Source organism: Rhinoraja longicauda, chromosome 4, assembly GCF_053455715.1.
Source record: "Rhinoraja longicauda isolate Sanriku21f chromosome 4, sRhiLon1.1, whole genome shotgun sequence".
Lineage (NCBI taxonomy): Eukaryota > Metazoa > Chordata > Chondrichthyes > Rajiformes > Arhynchobatidae > Rhinoraja > Rhinoraja longicauda.
This window is the reverse complement of record NC_135956.1, coordinates 27,459,369-27,478,898: the sequence shown is the minus strand read 5'-3', so window position 1 is coordinate 27,478,898 and position 19,530 is coordinate 27,459,369. Positions and strand designations below refer to the sequence as shown.

At 44.2% G+C, this 19,530-nt stretch overlaps 1 protein-coding gene across 1 annotated transcript in view; it reads right to left on the bottom strand.

Annotated features, from left to right (window-relative positions):
* The window catches only part of xkr4 (XK related 4), a 204,055-nt gene extending 186,738 nt beyond the window's left edge, over window positions 1-17,317 (bottom strand). The window contains exon 1 of the mRNA XM_078397396.1: window positions 16,422-17,317. Within this exon, the coding sequence (XP_078253522.1) occupies window positions 16,422-17,215 (794 nt within the window). The 5' untranslated portion in view covers window positions 17,216-17,317. The remainder of the gene's footprint in view (window positions 1-16,421) is intronic.
* Between the last annotated feature and the right edge of the window lie 2,213 nt (window positions 17,318-19,530).

Genomic DNA, 19,530 nt, shown 5'->3' with positions numbered 1-19,530 from the left:
TCCTGGGCTGCAGACTGCCCAAGCGAAATATGAGGTGCTGTTCCTCCAATTTCCAGTGGGCCTCACTATGGCACTGGAGGAGGCCCATGACAGAAAGGTCAGACTGGGAGTGGGAGGGGAAGTTGAAGTGCTCAGCCACCGGGAGATCAGGTTGGTTAAGGCGGACTGAGCGAAGGTGTTGAGCGAAACGATCGCCGAGCCTGCATTTGGTTTCGCCGATGTAAAGAAGTTGACATCTAGAGCAGCGGATGCAATAGATGAGGTTGGAGGAGGTGCAGGTGAACCTCTGTCTCACCTGGAAAGACTGTTTGGGTCCTTGGATGGAGTTGAGGGGGGAGGTAAAGGGACAGGTGTTGCATATCCTGCGGTTGCAGGGAAAAGTGCCCGGGGATGGGGTGGTTTGGGTAGGAAGGGACGAATGGACCAGGGAGTTACGGAGGGAGCGGTCTCTGCGGAATGCAGAAAGGGGAGGAGATGGGAAGATGTGGCCAGTAGTGGGATCCCTTCGTAGGTGACGAAAATGTTGGCGGATGATTTGTTGGATCCGCTGGCTGATGGGGTGGAAGGTGAGAACGAGGGGGATTCTGTCCTAGTTACGAATGGGGGGAGGGGGAGCAAGAGCAGAGCTGCGGGATGTAGAAGAGACTCTAGTGAGAGCCTCATCTATAATGGGAGAGGGGAAGCCCCGTGTCCTGAAGAATGAGGACATCTCTGATGCCCTAGTGTGAAACACCTCATCCCGGGCGCAGATGCGACGTAGATGGAGGAATTGGGAGTAGGGGATAGACTTTTTGCAGGAGACAGGGTGGGAAGAAGTGTAGTCCAGATAGATGTGCGAGTCAGTGGGTTTATAGGAGATAAGAGGAGTAAAGTGTAAATCCAGACGAAGAGAAAAAGAAGGAAGGGGATGGGGGAAGGAGAAAGGAAGATGGGATTGTGGGAGAAATGGGCACACATCCACGAGGGGGCACAGGGAAGAGAGTGGCGGGAGAGGGGGGGGGGGGGGAGGCGAGGGAAGAGGAGGTATTTGTTGGTAGGTTACCTAAAATTGGAAAATACAATGTTCATACCATTGGGTTGTAAACGACACAAGCAAAATATGAGGTGCTGTTCCTCCAGTTTGCATGGGGCCTCACTCTAGCAATAGAGAACGCCTAGGATAGAAATATCAGTGTAGGGAAGATAGACACTAGGTGCTGGAGCAACTCAGCGGATCTGTAGTATCTCTGGATGAACAGGTGATGTTTCAGGTCCGAACCCTTCTTCAGGCTATTATCAGTATGGGAATGGGAAGGGGAGATAATATTATTAGGAACAGAGATCGAGCAGGCCTTGGTGGACTGAGTGCGTATTCAGTGAAATGGTCACCTAGTCTACACTTTGTCTCACTGATGTTTTAAAGTAAGCAATATCGAGAGCACCAAATGCAGTAGAAAAGGTTAAAGAAGGTGCACGTGAACCTCAATCTCACCTGTAAAGACTGCTGGGGTCCCTGGATTGATGTGAGGGAGGAGGTACAAGGATGGATGTTTCATCTCCCGCACTTGCACGGGATAGCTCAGGGGGAGGGAGGGGTGTTGAGTGGGAAGGAATGAGTGCACCAAGGAGTTGCAGAGAGAGTGGTCTCTGCAGAAAGTGGAAAGGGGTGGGGATCACATTGGAAGTGGCCGAAATGTCGAAGAGTGAAGTGTTGGATGCTTAGGCGGGTGGGATGAAAGGTAAGGATCACAGCACTCCATTCTTGTTCCATCTGAGGGGAGGGAGTGCGAGAGCAGGGTACGGGACACAGACGAGGCGTGGGTGAGGGATGCATCTATAACAGCAGGCAGAAAACCATGTTTATCAAAGAGGACCTCTCGGACGTCCTAGAATGGCAAGGCTCGTGTTGGGAGCAGAAACGGCAGAGACAGAGAAATTGAGAGGCGGGGATGGTGTCTTTGCCAAAGGCAGGGTGGGAGAAGGTGTAGTCCAGATAACTGTCAGTGGCTTTATAACAGGTGTCAGTCGGCAGTCTGTCCCTCGTGAAGGAGACAGAGATTGAGAAAGGAGAGCAAGGGTGTTAGAGATCATCCAAGTGAATTTGAGGTGAGGGTGTAAGTTAGTGGTAAAGTTGATGAAGCCATTCCCTATGCAGTTGTCAATGTGGTGGAGAAAGAGTTGAGGGATGGTGCCAGTGTATGGTTGGAAATACAGAACTGGAAATACCGGGAATACAAATAGGAGAATACGGTTTAATAGGTTGGCATTAACAGATTGTGTCAGCTTCTAGATCCAACTCGGAAGTAAAGAAGGAGTCTCTGTAAAAGTGAAAGGGATAACTGCTCTTTCACCCTTTAAGTTGCTGAGTGCCTCGAAACAACTGGACACATCACTCAGATGCGCCAATGAGAGAGTTGATCAAGGCTTCAAGTTCAGCATGGCATGTGAGAAAGAAATAACTTAATCTGCATGCATTACACTATTCAGTGCTCAAGAGGGAAAATCTGACAGGTACTGATTAGTTATTTATTGAAACTGAGACAGTCATAGTCTCTGTTTTGCAAATCAGGCAGAAAGAACTCCTTGTACAGAGACAAAGTGCTGGAATAACTCAGCGGGTGAGGCAGCATCTCTGGAGAAAAAGGATGGGTGACGATTTGGGTCGGAACCCTTCTTCAAACTCTGAAGAAGGGTCCCGACCCGAGACATCATAAATCCTTTTTTTCCCAGAAATGCTGCCTGACCCACTGAATTACTCCAGCACTTTGTGTCTATAGAAACATGGTAAAAAAGTGCAGGAGGAGGCCATTCGACCCTTCGAGCCAGCACCACCATTCATTGTGATCATGGCTGATCGTCCCCAATCAATAACCCGTGTCTGCCTTCTCCCCATATCCCTTGATTCCACTAGCCCCTACTCTATCTAATTCCCTCTTAAATCCATCCCGTGATTTGGCTTCCACTGCCCTCTGTGGCAGAGAATTCCACAAATTCACAACTCTCTGGGTGAAAAAGTTTTTTCTCACCTCAGTTTTAAATGGCCTCCCCTTTATTCTAAGACTTTGGCCCCTGGTTCTGGACTCGCCGAACGTTGGGAACATTTTTCCTGCATCTAGCTTGTCCAGTCCTTTTATAATTTTATATGTTTCTATAAGATCCCCTCTCATCCTTCTAAACTCCAGACAGTAACGACTATCTTTGATATAAACCAACATCTGCAGTTCCTTTCTACACATAAAGAATTCCGTATCTTGTACATTTCGTTTAAATCAAAATTCCACAATAATGTTTCTGCTTGTGGTTTTTCTTCAATTGTCATGTCCAATTTTTTTAATTCTTTGTCTGACAGCACGCTTAAACTATTTATATCCATAAAGAATCTTGAAGAAGTCACTTGCTTTAATTGGCAAGACCATCCTTCAATATATACAGTTCACAAGTTCAGTCAGACACAGCAAGCTCCTGAAACAGCTAGTCATATGGCTCTGTTCATATTCAACAGTGATGTGGTGAAACTTGGCACAAGCAATATCCAATGATTTTCCAAACAATTGGATAGCAGGTTATCATGGTTTTACTGTAGTTTAACCTATTTAGTAAACCATGGCCACTTGCTATCTTATGCACTTTTAATAGTACATGCAGAGGCCTACGGCAAACAAGATTCCAGGCAAGCAGTATCAGGGAAACAGTGAAAAAAACAGCTTTGGTGCTTTGAATTCACCTAACGGCACGGTGGCACAGCGGCAGAGTTGCTGCCTTACGGCGCCGGAAACCCGGGTTTGATCCCGACTACTGCTGTTGTCTGTAAGGAGTTTGTACGTTCCCTGTGTGGGTTTTTTCTGAGATCTTCGGTTTCCTCCCACATTCCAAAGACGTTACAGGTATGTAGGTTAATTGGCTTGATAAATGTAAGAATTGTCCCTAGTGTGTGGATAGTGTCAGTGTGTGGGGATTGCTGGTTGGCGCGGACCCAGTGGGTCGAAGGGCCTGTTTCTGCACTATCTCTAAACTAAACTAAACATCCTTCAACGATGGCAATTATCATTTTCGTTGCCAACCTGCATTCACAAATGCAATGAGACACTACGCATATGCAACCAAAAGTGGCCATGGTTTACTAAATAGGTTAAACTACAGTAAAACCATGATAACCTGCTATCCAATTGTTTGGAAAATATGAAGGAAGGAAATGTAGATGCTGGTTTAAACCGAAGATAGACACAAAATGCTGGAGTAACTTAGTGGGACAGGCAGTATCTCAGGAGAGAAAGATTGGGTGACGTTTCGGGTCGAGAAGAAGATCATCTGAAGAAAGGTCTCGACCCGAAACGTCACTCATTCCTTCTTTCCAGAGATGCTGCCTGTCCCGCTGAGTTACTCCAGCATTTTGTGTATGCTTGGAATATACAGTATGATGGTTTGCCATCTGGTCTCTCATGCTACCTTTAGTCTCACAGGGCCAAAGGTACCTTTCAAATTTACCAGATTCTCTGGAAAATATATCACACTAATGTGTAACATCTAATGTGTTGAATTAAATGTGTGTTGGCAGACCTCTTAGTAGACAATACAACCTGCTAGTCTTGCACCTGAGTATTTATCTTGCTAGTGCTGACAGAAACCTCGAGACAGTGGCAAAGTTACAGTTTTCATATTAAAAAGCACTGAATGTACAGCCACCAATGTTGAACATCTGATTTTCTTAATGCATCTTCCAAAATATTATACAGCGATTTAATATGATTTTTGAGATATTTTGGAAATTGTTGAATCATGTTAATGCTTGTGTTTGGGAACCATGAACTATCTTTGTTGCACTAAGGATTTAGGGCTTTTTGAACTAATATTAAGGTTTTGAGTTTATTGATTTTTTTGTATATTCTGTTGCCTCCAAACATTGTGTTTACAAGCCTGTTATGCTGTTGAAAGTAAGAATTTCATTGTTTCATTGTCATCCATATGGCATTTAAACATGTAGGAAGGAACTGTAGATACTGGTTTATACCGAAGATAGACACAAAAAGCTGAAGTAACTCAACGGGACAGGCAACATCTCTGGAGAGAAGGAATGGGTGGCGTTTCGGGTCGAGACCCTTCTTCAGAATGAAAATCACAGGAAAGCGAAATGAGAGATGTAGATGATGATGTAGAGAGGTTTCGAACAATGAATGAAAGATATGCAAAAAAATAACAATGATAAAGGAAACAGGCGATTGTTAGCTGTTTGTTGGGTGAGAACGAGAAGCTGGTGCGACTTGGGTGGGGGAGGGATATAGAGAGATTGGGAATACAGGGGTTACTTGACATTAGATAAATCAATATTTATACCACTGGGTTGTAAGCTGCCCAAGCATTTAAACATTACAGATATGACATGTGCTCCTTTAAATGACAAAGTACACATGGACAACTGTTGAATGACCTCCAGCTGAGTGTGTTAGAGTTTAGTTTTCTTGCCCATCCACAAGCTGGTTGGGAGAATGGTAATAGGTGGGGGTAAATGATTAATTTCCATCACTCACACTCACATCAGAGGATCAGACAGGTGTTGTAAACGGTGCATTTTGGAAGGGAAAATCCTCTCAGTGGCAAATATTGGTCCAGCCATTAAACACTATGCCAACACAACACCAGAAACATCGATAGACACAAAATGTTGTAGTGACTCAGCGGGACCCGCAGCATCTCTGGAGAGAAGGAATGGGTGACGTTTCGGATCGAGACCCTTCTCAACCGAAATTGTCGCGCATTCCTTCTTTCCGGAGATGCTGTCTGTCCCGCTGAGTTACTCCAGCATTTTGTGTCTATCCTCGGTATAAACCAGCGCCTGCAGTTCCTTCCTACACCCCAGAACAAAACTGAATTACACTTCTGAACATTTGGACACCAGAACATTTGGAAGTGTCTCTCCCACTGTTTAACTGCCGATAAATACTGGGATAATGCAAGGCTCTCTTCAAGCAATCTTGCAGTTAACTCATAACAAATCCAGACTGTAAAGAGTTTAGTATCCTCCATTCCTTCATGTTCATGAACCATGAAGTGAACTAGATGATTACCTCTATAACGCACCATAACTAAAGTTAACACTCCATCCTTCAGCTTTGTCTGTACCTGTGGGATCTGAAGAATAGGGGCTGTGTAGGAATTTGAATTGAATACTTTATTGGCACATGTGACATCTCACAATGAAATTCTTTGCTTGCATACCCAAGGTATGTAACTAATCGCCCAAAAAGGGCGCTTACAAAGTTACAAAATGTCTCCTGCGCCCGGTTGCCCCCTTTGTTCTTTCCCCCCTCCCCCCTCCATCACGGCAGTCCCTCCATGCCGGGTCCCCATTGCTCTTCCCCCTCCCTCACAGCGGTCCCCCCACACCAGGTCCTCCTTTATTTCTTCCCTCGGCAGCTGCGTCCTCACTTCCATGTGTCCGTCCTCGTCCGTCGGTCGGCGCCATTATCGACCGCCGCACCGACCTCTTCACTATCGCTTCCGGGTCCTCTCCGGAAGTCTCCATGGCGCCGACCTACGCCCCTGCCACAGGATCCGCAGACCCAGGCACCAATGGGCTTCGTCGACCATGGGGCCGATGGCCGCGGGCTCCATCAACCCGCAAGGCTCTGCCTCTGACCCGTGTGGTTCCGGCTCGCGAGGCCCGGGCTCCGGCCTGTGAGGCTGAGCTGAAAGATTTGCCAAGTGGCGGGCTATTGCTTACTTCTGTGTTTAGCTTTTGTGATCATTATTTGTAAAGGATAATATTTGTTCCCTTTGGAAAGTCACGGACATCCCCTGAAGTTTGTGTGTCTGGGATGGTGCCTGGTTGAAATGATGTGAATGATACATTGCAGATTGTACTCAATAACCCAACTATGCCGGCTTCCACCTCTTGCATTGTGGGAAGAAAAGTATGGGCAAGACATTGTACGAGGGTTTTGATAAGTATTACATTTTTTATAGAAACATCTAGTTTGTTTCAAACTCGAACATTAACAATGCATTGAACTCAAAAGAACTACGTCACACAGAACCACAACAAGGAGACACTGATCTCTTGACAAAACTTTGCCACCTTCAGGCTCTGTACAGCTTCCTAATCCATGACATCTTGTTAGAGGAAAGCAGCTCCATCTGGTGCATATTGTACTAGCCCTGGTACATTGGGACCTTCTGTTGCAGAGAAAAGAGCAATTTGTATTGCAGGAGATGCAATACTGCAGAGAGAAGCAAAAATGCACAATGGTCTATACATTACCAGATTTGATAAAGTGAAACATGAAACGCTTCAAAGACGGTAGATAAAATGGAGTTGCATCCCTCCAACAGCATTAAAGCTAGCCTCATTCTCTCACCTTTTTCCTGAAGTCCTGCAATATTTTTTTTCTCTGTTAAGCACTGTTGCAATTTAAAAGTGATGATTGAATAATCCTCCACCACCCCGACAGGCAATGCATTCCAGAGGCTAACTGCTTGCTGTTTAAAAAAGTATTTCCACCAGTCACTTTTTTTTTGCCCATTACCTTCAATTTCTGTACAATGATACTTGACCCTGAGAACAATCTCTCTCTATCTATGCTGTCAACATCTCTCATTACTTTAATCATGAACAATTTTATAATTAGTAAGTAAGCATGCAAACTGATTCAAGGAATCATCACTGACATCTGCAAACCTGCAGAATGGAAATTTACTGATGTACCATAACTGACACCCAGCTATAAATAAAAAAAAACTGTGAATTAGATGACAGTGACACCCATATACAATGAAGTGATTTAAGCACACACAATCATCACTGCTCTTCTCTGCATGTCTCCTCAATTTGGATGTCACCTTGCAATTCTGCTGTGGCAATTTGTACAAACCATTGTAACATCTTCTATGAACAATTCCCTATGCTTGCATCTTGGGTTGGCGGAGTCAATAATCATTCTTGATGGGCACAAGTCTTTCCTATTTTCCCCTTCTCCTAACAACAATTTAAAGGACCTTATACACCGATCAGCCAAAACATTATGACCTGATGAGCCAAAACATTATGACCACCTGCCTAATATGCTGTTGGTCCTCCGTGTGCAGCCCCATAAGCAGCAGGGTGCGATGCACTGTGCATTGTGATACATTCCTCCTGTGACCACCATTAAAATTTTCTGTGACTTGTGCCACAGTAGACCTTCTGTCGGTTGGGACCAGACGGGACAGCCTTCGTTGCCCTCGCGCATCGATGAGCCTTGGGTGCCAAACACCCTGTCGCTGGTTTGTGGTTTGTCCCTCCTCGGACCACTGTCAGTAGGTACTCACCACTTCTGACCGGGAGCACCTCACAAGCCTTACCGTTTCAGAGATGCTCTGACCCAGTGGTCTGGCCATAACATTTTGGTCCTTGTCAAAGTCGCTCAGGTCTTTACTCCTGCCCATTTCTCCTGCATCCAACACATCAACTTCAAGAACTAACTGTTCACTTGCTGCCTAATATATCCCACCCTTTGACAGGTGCCATTGTAACAAGATAATCAATGTTATTCATTTCGCCTGTCAGTAGTCATAATGTTTTGGCTGATCGGTGTATGTAGAGAATGATCTTTTCTATTTCTTACTTCCTCCAGCATGATTCAGTTACTGATGTGGGTATGATTTATAACACATTTAAGCTGGTTACTGGGTAATGTAGTATCTCCAATACTGTAGTTTTTAAATGTTTGTTAGACTATGCTGCACTTTTAAACTCTTTTTAAAAACTTGCAAGAAGTAGACAGGTGTGATGGTGTGAAGGTACAAATGAAATAGGAGAAAATTGTAATAAATTAAATCTGTAGATGATTCAACATTGAACACATAACTATGTTCCGAGATTAACACCAAGAAGTAATGTAATGGATGTTGTCAACGTCACTACATTTGGCCTGGCAACCTATCCTACGTAGTCCCCGTGCTCCAAGTACAAAGATCAGGTGAGTCTAGAGATTAAATCAATCTTTCACCATGGGTGAAACACTACATCTTAGAGTCATAGAGTGATACAGTGTGGAAACAGGCCCTTCGGTCCAACTTGCCCACACCGCCCAACAATGTTCCAGCTACACTTGTCCCACTTGCCTGCGCTTGGTCCATATCCCTCCAAACCTGTCCTATCCATGCACCTGTCTAACTGTTTCTTAAACGATGGAATAGTCCCAGCCTCAACTACCTCCACTGGCAGCTTGTTCCATACACCCACCACTCTTTGTGTGAAAAAGTTACCCCTCGAATTCCTATTAAGTCTTTTCCCCTTCACCTTGAACCTATGTCCTCTGGTCTTTGATTCCCCTACTCTGGGCAAGAGACTCTGTGCATCTACCCGATCTATTCCTCTCATGATTTTGTACACCTCTATAAGACCACCCCTCATCCTCCTGCGCTCCATGGAATAGAGACCCAGCCTACTCAACCTCTCCCTATAGCTCACACCCTCTAGTCCTGGCAACATCCTCGTAAATCTTTTCTGAACCCTTTCAAGCTTGACAATATCTTTCCTATAACATGGTGCCCAGAACTGAACACAATATTCTAAATGTGGTCTCACCAATGTCTTATACAACTGCAACACGACCTCCCAATTTCTGTACTCAATACTCTGACTGATGAAGGCCAAAGTGCCAAAAGCCTTTTTGACACCTTATCCACCTGCGACTCGACATCCCAAAATGCAACACCTCGCACTTCTCTGTATTAAATTCCATCAACCATTCCTCCGCCCACCTGGCCAATCGATCCAGATCCTGCTGCAATCTTTTACAAGCATCTTCACTATCTGCAAAACCACTCACTTTTGTTTCATCAGCAAACTTGCTAATCTTGCCCTGTATGTTCTTGTATTCTCAATTTGGACAGTTTTGACATTGAGCTATGAAAGCTTTCCTCTTTATTAGAGTCACATGGCATGGAAACAGGCCCTTCGGGCCAACTCGTCCATGCCACCTAAGATGCCCTGTGAACTGCAGATGCCGGTTGTAGGAACTGCAGATGCCGGTTGAAACTGAAGATAGAGGCACAAAATGCTGGAGTAACTCAACGGGTCAGGCAGCATCTCTGAAGAAAAAGGATGAGTGACGTTTTGGATCGGAATCCTTCTTCAGATATTCCGACCCCAAACCCAATATTCCACCCATCCTTTATCTCCAGAGATGCTGCCTGACCGCTGAGTTACTCCAGCACTTTGTGCCTGTCTCTGTATACCGTTCCCCGTACCTGCCCAATTGTCTTTAAATGGTATTATTGCACCTGCCTTAACTATCGCTTCTGGCAGCTTGTTCAACATATATACACGTGTGAAAAAGCTATCCCTCAAGTTCCTATGAAATCTTTCCCATCTCAGCTTATTTAACTTTTCAAAATTATTCACCCAAAGAACCAATGTGTTATGGAAATAGCATTGGTTTTGATCATTCGGGGTTCGTCTTCCCAAATAACTTATCAAATTGATAGTGAGGGATGTTTCTTGAACCAATCTACCTCTGCTTTTATATTTCCCTTTGTCTTTGCAACTGATCAATTTCTCCAACCAACATTAAACTTATGAAATATCTAAATGAATGCACATATTTTATAAGTTCCCTTCAACACCTTGGTGTGAAAATATAATTTCCAAAACTAATTTACACATTTACTCAAAGAATTGCACTTTATTCAATTTTAATTCTAAACTTGGAATTCATTTTGTTGATCACTGAAGACTCATTTAATTAATGCTTACCGGAATAATTGTAAATACCGGAATACTTATAATAGTTGCTAACACCAAATCAATATTTCTAGACATATCTTTTATCCTATCCACAATATTGTAAAATCTCAACCTTTTTACTATCTGATGTGCCATTCATAATTTACTAACCAAGTGACTCTTAAATACCGCAGCAATTTTTTGTTGTAAAGACAATAAATATTTCTACACATTAATTATTGAACTGCTAAATATCTAAGGGCACAAGAGAATGTATATCTCTTGCTGTACAATGTCGCACCTATTTTGTAGACTGTGGGCATTCTAAAGAGCCATCTCCTTTTGCATGTAATCTCATGGATTTTTCTTAGTATTTTCTTTAGCTGTAGTAGATTTTTCTACAGGTTCTAGAACTGCAATTTAATTGAGTGATACAGTGTAGAAACAGGCTATTTGGCCCACCGAATCAATGCCAACCTGCAATCACCTGTACATTAATTCTATCCTACACATCAATTTACAGAAGCCAATTAACCTATAAACACGCACATCTTTGGAACGTGGGAGGAAACTGGAGCACCCAGAGAAAACTGACGTGGTCACAGGAAGAACATACAAACTCTGGGCCGACAGCACCAGCAGTCATGATCGAACCCTGGTCTCTGGCGCTGTAAGGCAACAACTCTACTTCTGCACCTCTGTGCCATCCCAAATTCAGAACACATTTTATGCCTATTCCACCATGATCTGGGAGATACTTCCACTGAATAATTCTGTTTGCAGACAATATAAAGCAAATAAATTTGCCAGGAATTACTTTGAATTTTTCTATGTGGTATTTCACTATTGCCCCCTACAGCTTTTTCACTCAATGTAATTACAGCTTGCCATGAATCTGATTTTACATCAACTCATACTTCATTCACATCATGTAAATTTATCCAAATTTCTTCTTTTTTTCCCAAAACATTTAACTTCTTTCTACAGAAAACAAAGGCGCATCATGACAATAAAATTAATTGCTATTCATCCTAGCTTATGAGGAAATTACAGTCAAATAAAAACAATTGTCACTTTATGCTCTTTATTGATCTACAAATGGACACAAATGTCACATTGCAGTTTTTATAGTATAATAATCTTCTTGAAAATTGTTTCTCCTGCTTTTTAGAAGAAAAGCCAGATGTATCATTTCAATGAGAGAAACTAGCTGCATTTTACCAGACTTGTTCATACCACAACAGTCTATGAAGAGAAGATGGAACAGGGTATAAATAGTGAATGCAGAAAACCAAGTGTAGGAAGGAACTGCAGATACTGGTTTAGAGCGAAGATAGACACAAAATACTGGATTAATGCAGTGGGATAGGCAGAATCTCTGGATAGAAGGAATGGGTGATGTTTCGGGGTCGAGACCCTTCTTCAGACCCTTATTCAAGAAAACCATATACAATATGCAAGAAGGAATAGGTTTATGAATTTTTGGGGGGTAAATATAGGTGATGCTAATAGTTAAAATGAGAGGTTTAGGAAAAGGGAAAGAGGTTGAGAGTGGGTATGGAGGTGTTCTTCTTCAGCCAGAGAGCTGTAAGTGCCTGGAACACACTGCCTGAGAGGGCAGTGAAGCTGAGCCACTGACAGCATTTGAGAAGTGTCCACTTGAATCATTTAGGCAAAGAGGGTAATGATCCAAGTTCTGGGTGATGAGGTGAATACACATGGTTACTCACTGGTCGTCATGTGTCCCTTTAAAAAATAAACTACCAGCCACTAAAGTAAGGCATGAATTTAGTATCGGTGCCATAAAGGCCATATTTATGGTTTATATTTCCTAATATAGGTAAAACAGAAGATTAACAAATGAAATAGGGCCAAAGCTCTGCCAGATAACTGAAAAAAACCCTTATTAAACAGATAATGCTGAAAACACCTAGCAACTCAATGATCTGCAAGTTTATTCATTTCTTCACATGGGCTACCTTTGCTTAATGTTTCCAGCAGCTTCTGTTCCAGAATTTCAGTATTGTGGTATTTTGTTTTGTTCACATTGATTTGGTAAATACCATTATACATGTAGAATTAGAAATTATTTCACATTTTTAATTGATTACTGGAACACTGATAAAGAATGTGCAATGTCACAAATAATGGTTAGGTATATTAAAAACACTGTAGTTTCATAACTTAATTATTATTAGTCAAAAATATAAAGTTTATTTTTTATACTGATAAGTTTAAAATTTTCTCACAAACTGTTCAAACTTATTGAACCACAAACCATTTAAGCAATAATTTGATCATCAATTCACTTAAATATATTTCACCAAAACTGCCAAGACTTCTAAAAAAAAGTTACCATCCATCTATAGTATTCCGTTACATAACTAATTCCATGATGTTTAAAACTAGGGCATACGAGTATGTCAAAGGGATTTTATTCAATGGATCTGCATTTGTATATAAAAGATTAATATATGGATGTGGAGAGGCAAGAGACTGCAGACTCTGGGATCTTGGGCAGAAAGCACAGTGTTGGAGTAACTCAGAGGGTCAGGCAACATCTGTGGAGGAAAAAGGACAGACGAAGTTTGGGGTCGGGATCCTTCTTGATCCCTACCCAAAATGTCGTCTGTCCATTTTCCCCCACAAAAGCTGCCTGACCACCTGAGTTCCCCCTACACCATGTTTTATTGCTCAGTGTATGAATGTGGTTTGCCCTCATTCCATGACCCTGCACTGCAGCTCTACAGAGTATTTCCAATTCCTTTGCAAATATATAATTTCAGGATATTAAATCATGGTTTCTTGTGTATGTTCTGAAAGTTTGTGGGACATTTGTGTGGTCTGCCTATTAAAAGTACTTTTAATCAAGAATAGAGTTCCCATTCTTATTGACTTAGCATTCAAAGCACAGACATTACATTCCTGCTGAAAGTTTAGCAAAATGTAGTTATTCTCTTGAGCAAAACACTAAGTGCTTTATTCTCATATATGTTTTCTTATGTATGAATCAATTGGCTTTGAAATTAAATGCATTGGTGATTATGGCATCAGGTTTAGTGGTGTGTCCTGCTTAGTGCATTACTAGTCAAGTGATAAATTATCATATCATATCATATACATACAGCCGGAAACAGGCCTTTTCGGCCCTCCAAGTCCGTGCCGCCCAGTGATCCCCGTACATTAACACTATCCTACACCCACTAGGGACAATTTTTACATTTACCCAGCCAATTAACCTACATACCTGTACGTCTTTGGAGTGTGGGAGGAAACCGAAGATCTCGGAGTAAACCCACGCAGGTCACGGGGAGAACGTACAAACTCCTTACAGTGCAGCACCTGTAGTCAGGATCGAACCTGAGTCTCCGGCGCTGCATTCGCTGTAAAGCAGCAACTCTACCGCTGCGCTACCGTGCCGCCCCTGATCAACAGTGCCACAGGACTATGGATCATGTCATAACTGGTAGACAACAATTATAACACAGTACAATTATAACTTAATGGTCTGCGATGTGAAAAATCAGTTTCACACATAACCTGAGTAATGGCTATTGAACAGTCAGAATACAAAATTGAGCAGCTGTGCCTTACAAGTGTTCTTTCACTTGTGAAATTAGCTCACACCACAAATAAGTTATGAACTGTGTTCATTCAAATTTATGAAATGTTAAAGGTGATGTCTTGAGCTGCCAATGATATATCTTCCATCTGCATTTCAGAATTGTACCTGTCATTCGGTTTACAACTGTTGCTGGTGGTCAAAGCCAAATTACACTTTATTGAATTTTCTGCTTCTGATCTGTTAACTTAAGAATATATTCTCACATCGGTGCACTGCGTATGTTTAGTCTGTGTATTAACAGCAAAACCACCAAAGGTCACACTCACAGCTGAAATGATGTAGTTTTCCAGACCTGTTCATTTTCTGTAAGTAAGAACGTGATTGGCAGCCAGGATTGTTGCTAACTTCATACTTGTAGAAGGTACAAACATAAAATACACATCATAAGTTCGTAAGTTGTAGGTGCAGAATTAGGCTATTTGGCCCATCAAGCTCATTCCATACACCCACCACCCTTTGTGTAAAAATGTTGCCCCTCAGGTCTGCATATTCCCCCCCCTCACCTTAAACCTATATCCTCTGGTTCTTCATTACCATGCACTGGGCAAAAGTGCATCTATCCCACCTATTTAATCTCATGATTTTATACACCTGTATAAGATCACCCTTCATCCTCCTGCACACCAAGGAATAAAGTCCAATTCTTACGTGAAAATTAAAAAGGTTCAGAATCCACTCAGGATTCTCTATTTTCTGGTTGAATTATTTAATGCTGTAGTTTTGTTAATGTTCACCGTCCACAAAATATGATTTAATAGTGTGATTTTACAACATATTACATTTTACAACATTGGTGATCACACCCCCCCCCCCCTTTCAACATTAATGATTTAAAAGAGGTATGTTATGCTTCTAATATTTGCAGTAAGATCACAATACCATCAAACTCTGCTCCACTCAACTGTTTGAACAATCAGTTTCTATCTGATCTGCCGAATGTCAGCACTGTAGTAAAGACCCTTGCCCATGACCACATGCAATTTAATAAACAAAACCCTCTCGGTAGCATTTAATTACAACTAAAAGGAACGTTAATCACTCATTTCTCAAAGAAGCGTCGAATAACAAGCAGATTGTTTTCAAAAATTATAGCCGAAAGCACAAGCTTGTTTGTTTTCGCGTTAAGTCCCAGACTCACGAAATGCTATGCATAATCTAACACAGAGCATAATCACAAAATTACTGGTTGACTGCAAACCAATTGAAGTATCCAACAATAATAAGCAACGAGACAGTGTTACAGATTAATTATAGGGGGATTGCGTTCATTACAATCTATTCACTGTCTAACATAGAAGCCATGCACGGTACGGGTCCGTTTAGAGCAGCCGATCTCTCAACAACTTCAGTGTAAGAAAAATGATGTCATGCTGTTTAAAGTTGGTAACGCGTCTGTATTTTGAACAGTGAACTCCACGCGTTAAGAAGACTGCATGATATTTGTACAGCTCTTGTCAGATGATGTCATGTACACAATGAAATAGTATTTTGAGTAAGAAGTTATGTGTTTTCGTGATGCGAATTTCTTTCAAGCTACCGATTACCACGCCAAAAATGTATGATGACCATGACCGCAATGTTACCGACGTTCACTATTAACCTCTCAAAACTGGCAGCTTAACACTGACTGGACGCAGGATCAACGTTGGCAAGAACATGCACATTTCAGAGAACAGACCCGAACATCACACGTGAATACATCTGGTCGTAGGCAAGACAATATGCCTTGGATGCTGCAGAACCAGCCGAACCTCACAAAGCATTGCAGGAACCAGCACTTATCGCTAACCACATTATGCCAGATATTTATTTTATATATATTCACACACACACACACACGCAAGACTTTATACCAAAATGTTGCGCGACGAGCCACAAGCCAAATCCCCATTAGCACCTTAGTTATTGTTTTGCATTTGCGGTAATATAAATGTTATCCGCACTTTGACAATAGAACAGGGCAAGTATTGGGACTTGTGTAGTGCAGTTAGTGACGGGGCAGCTTACTTTAAGCGGGTCTGTCTCCATTTGTGTTATTGGAGGTGCTGTGTGCTTTACCTTTCCCACGGCTACTGCTACAAGGGGTTTATTTTTGGCGGATTGAATGCAAGTTACCTCCAGAGCTGTCCGAGCTGAAGGATGTGGATGACAGACTGCAGGAGCCAGATGCAGAAGGAACAGGAGGATGCCTTGTTGCCTTTGGTCGTGGCGTTTGGAGGCTGCCTCTGTGGGGAGCGGGCATCGGTCTCGCCGCTGGCACCGGCGCTGCCCAGCACTTTGCCGTCCACAGGGCTGCAGGTCCTCACGGCCGCGCCGCCGCCGCTGGAGCCGAAGTCGTGGATGAACCACCTGAAACTGAAGACCTGCACGGCCAGCGAGCCCAGCACCACGAAGAAGAGAGTCAAGCCGAACCACCAGTAACGGGAATGCAGGTAATAGTCCACCGCCAGCCACACGTCGGTGCCCACGTCCGAGAAATACACGGTGACAGCGGCCACGATCCACAGCCCGTCCCACAGCGTGTAGCGCTGGTGCTTGGAGAAGCGTAGACATCGACCCCGGCACAGCCCGGTGCAGCAGCGGGGTGGTAACTCTGCAGAGCCGTGCCCGGGGCTCTGCTGCCGCTCGTGCTGCTGCTGATGGTGCTGCCCCTGGAGCTCGTGCTGCTGCTGCTGATGGTGCTGCCGCTGCTCCTGGAGCTCGTGCTGCCCGTCCCCGGGCTGCAGCCGCTGCTCGTGCTGGAGCTGGTGCCGCTCCTGGAGCTCGTGCTGGAGCTGGTGCTGGAGCTGCTGCTGCTGATGGTGCTGATGCTGATGCACCGGGTTGCTGTGCTCGGAATTCTGCAGAGGAGTAAATGCAACATCGCTCTTCTTCATCATCTTCAACAGCCCGTCCGACTTGGCAGCCATCGGGGCTGCCGCTGCCTCCCCTCTCCTTCTCTCTCTCCTTCTCTCTCTCCTCTCCTTCTCTCTCTCCTCTCCTCTCCCTCTCTGCTGCTGCCAATGAATAGAAGGGCGACCTCCACTTCCGGCGTGCGGGGCTGCTGATCCACCGCTAAACTTCCGCTATCTCTTATTGATGGGGAGATCTGTCTGCCCGTGTGGGAGAAGAAAGGCAACTCGGATCACTCAGGCTGCGCTGGGCTGCGCTCAGGCAGGGCTGGGCTCGGGCAGGGCTGGGCTTGGGCAGGGCTGGGATGGGATGGGATGAGCTGGGATGGGATGGGATGGGATGGACTCAGGCAGGGCTGGGCTGGTGGATGGGCTGGACTCAGGCTGGGCAGGGCTGGGCTGGGCAGGGCTGGGCTGGGCTGGGCTGGGATGGACTCAGGCAGGGCTGGACTGGGATGGGCAGAGCTGGGCTGGACTCAGGCAGGGCTGGGCTGGGGGCTGGGCTGGGATGGACTCAGGCAGGGCTGGGCAGGGCTGGGATGGACTCAGGCAGGGCTGGGCTGGGATGGACTCAGGCAGGGCTGGGCTGGGATGGGATGGGCTGGGCTGGGCTGGGATGGGATGGGCTGGGATGGGCTGGGATGGGATGGGCTGGGATGGGATGGGATGGGATGGGATGGGCAGAGCTGGGCTGGGATGGGCTGGACTCAGGCTGGGCTGGGCTGGACTCAGGCTGGGCAGGGCAGGGCTGGACTCAGGCAGGGCTGGGATGGGCTGGGCAGGGCTGCACTCAGGCTGGGCTGGGCTGGGCGTCCGTGCAAACTTCGCTCCTGGGGGGATGGACGGACAATCGCCCACCTCCTCTCCTCTTCTCTTCCCTCCACTCATGCCGACTCTCTGCAAGGTTTGCAAGGTGTCTGTTTCAGAGTCACTGTTACTCCACAGCACCAAATGCATGTTCTGCACTTTACATCCTAACATTTCTCCCCCCCCCCCCCCCCACACAGGGCTTTTTATAGCATTTGCCGCGCTTTTGATCCCCCAATGACTTTCCCCAATAGGGAATATCAGTTGTTCACACCTTATTTATTAATTAAACTTCACTAGAAGCTATTCGACACGATCAGAGTAAACAAAATTGTGTTTATTAGTAACACAATAAAAATAATCATTAGTACGACAGGTACAACACCTCTGGAGAATACATATGTCCAATGTGGGCACTTGCCAATAAAATAAAGATAGTAAAGCATTGCTATTCTCCGAATTGATGTGGCCAGCATTGATAAAACTTGACTTCAAGTTTGCTCACAGGACGTTTCTTACAGCAGCACATTTGCCTTTATTTTGACTTTTGACCTTGCCACTCGATTTATTACGAAGATAGGCACAAAAAGCTGGAGTAACTCAGCCACCATCTCTGGTGAAAAGGAATAGGTGACGTTTCGGGTCATAGAAACAGAGAATACCGGTGCAGAAGTAGGCCATTCGGCCCTTCAACATGATCATGACTGATCATCCTAAATCATTCGAGACCCTTCTTCAAGTGAGAGTTAGATTTAGCTCTTAGGGCTAAGGGAATCAAGGGATATGGGGAAAATGCTGGAATGGGGTACTGATTCTGGATGATCAGCCATGATCATATTGAATGGCGGTGCTGGCTCGAAGGGCTGAATGGCCTACTCCTGCACCTATTTTCTATATTTCAGATTGAGACTCAGGGGACAGGGCAACAAGAGCTATAGACGGTGATATAGAGAGATATAGACAGTGATATAGAGAGATACAGACGGTGATATAGAGAGATATAGAACAAATGAATGAAAGATTTACAAAAAGTAACAACGATAGAGGAAACAGGCCATTGTTAGCTGAGGGCTAGGTGAAAGTGAGTTACAGACAATGAGACTCAACAAGACTACTTTGAAGCTAGTAAACTTGTGTGGTGGAGGGCTGGAGAGAGAAGGAGATGCAAACGTTACTTGAAGTTAGGGAAATCAATGTTCATACTGCTGGGTTGTTAGCTGCCCAATCAAAATAACCCAGACTTGATTTATTACAATTGAACATATGCGTCTTTGTAGGTAATGAAGAGGCAAAAATATAGCAAAATAATGGAGATATTGTAAATGTGAAAGATGTAGGTATCGCTGGAAAGAGCGAACAGGTAACACAACAACCGTGGAGAGACAAACGTGAACATTTTGATATGGACCCTTTTCTAAAAAAATGCATTTACAGAATTGGCCTCCACTGCCTTCTGAGGCAGAGAATTCCACAGATTCACAACTCTCTGACTGAAAAAGTTTTTCCTCATCGCAGTTCTAAATGGT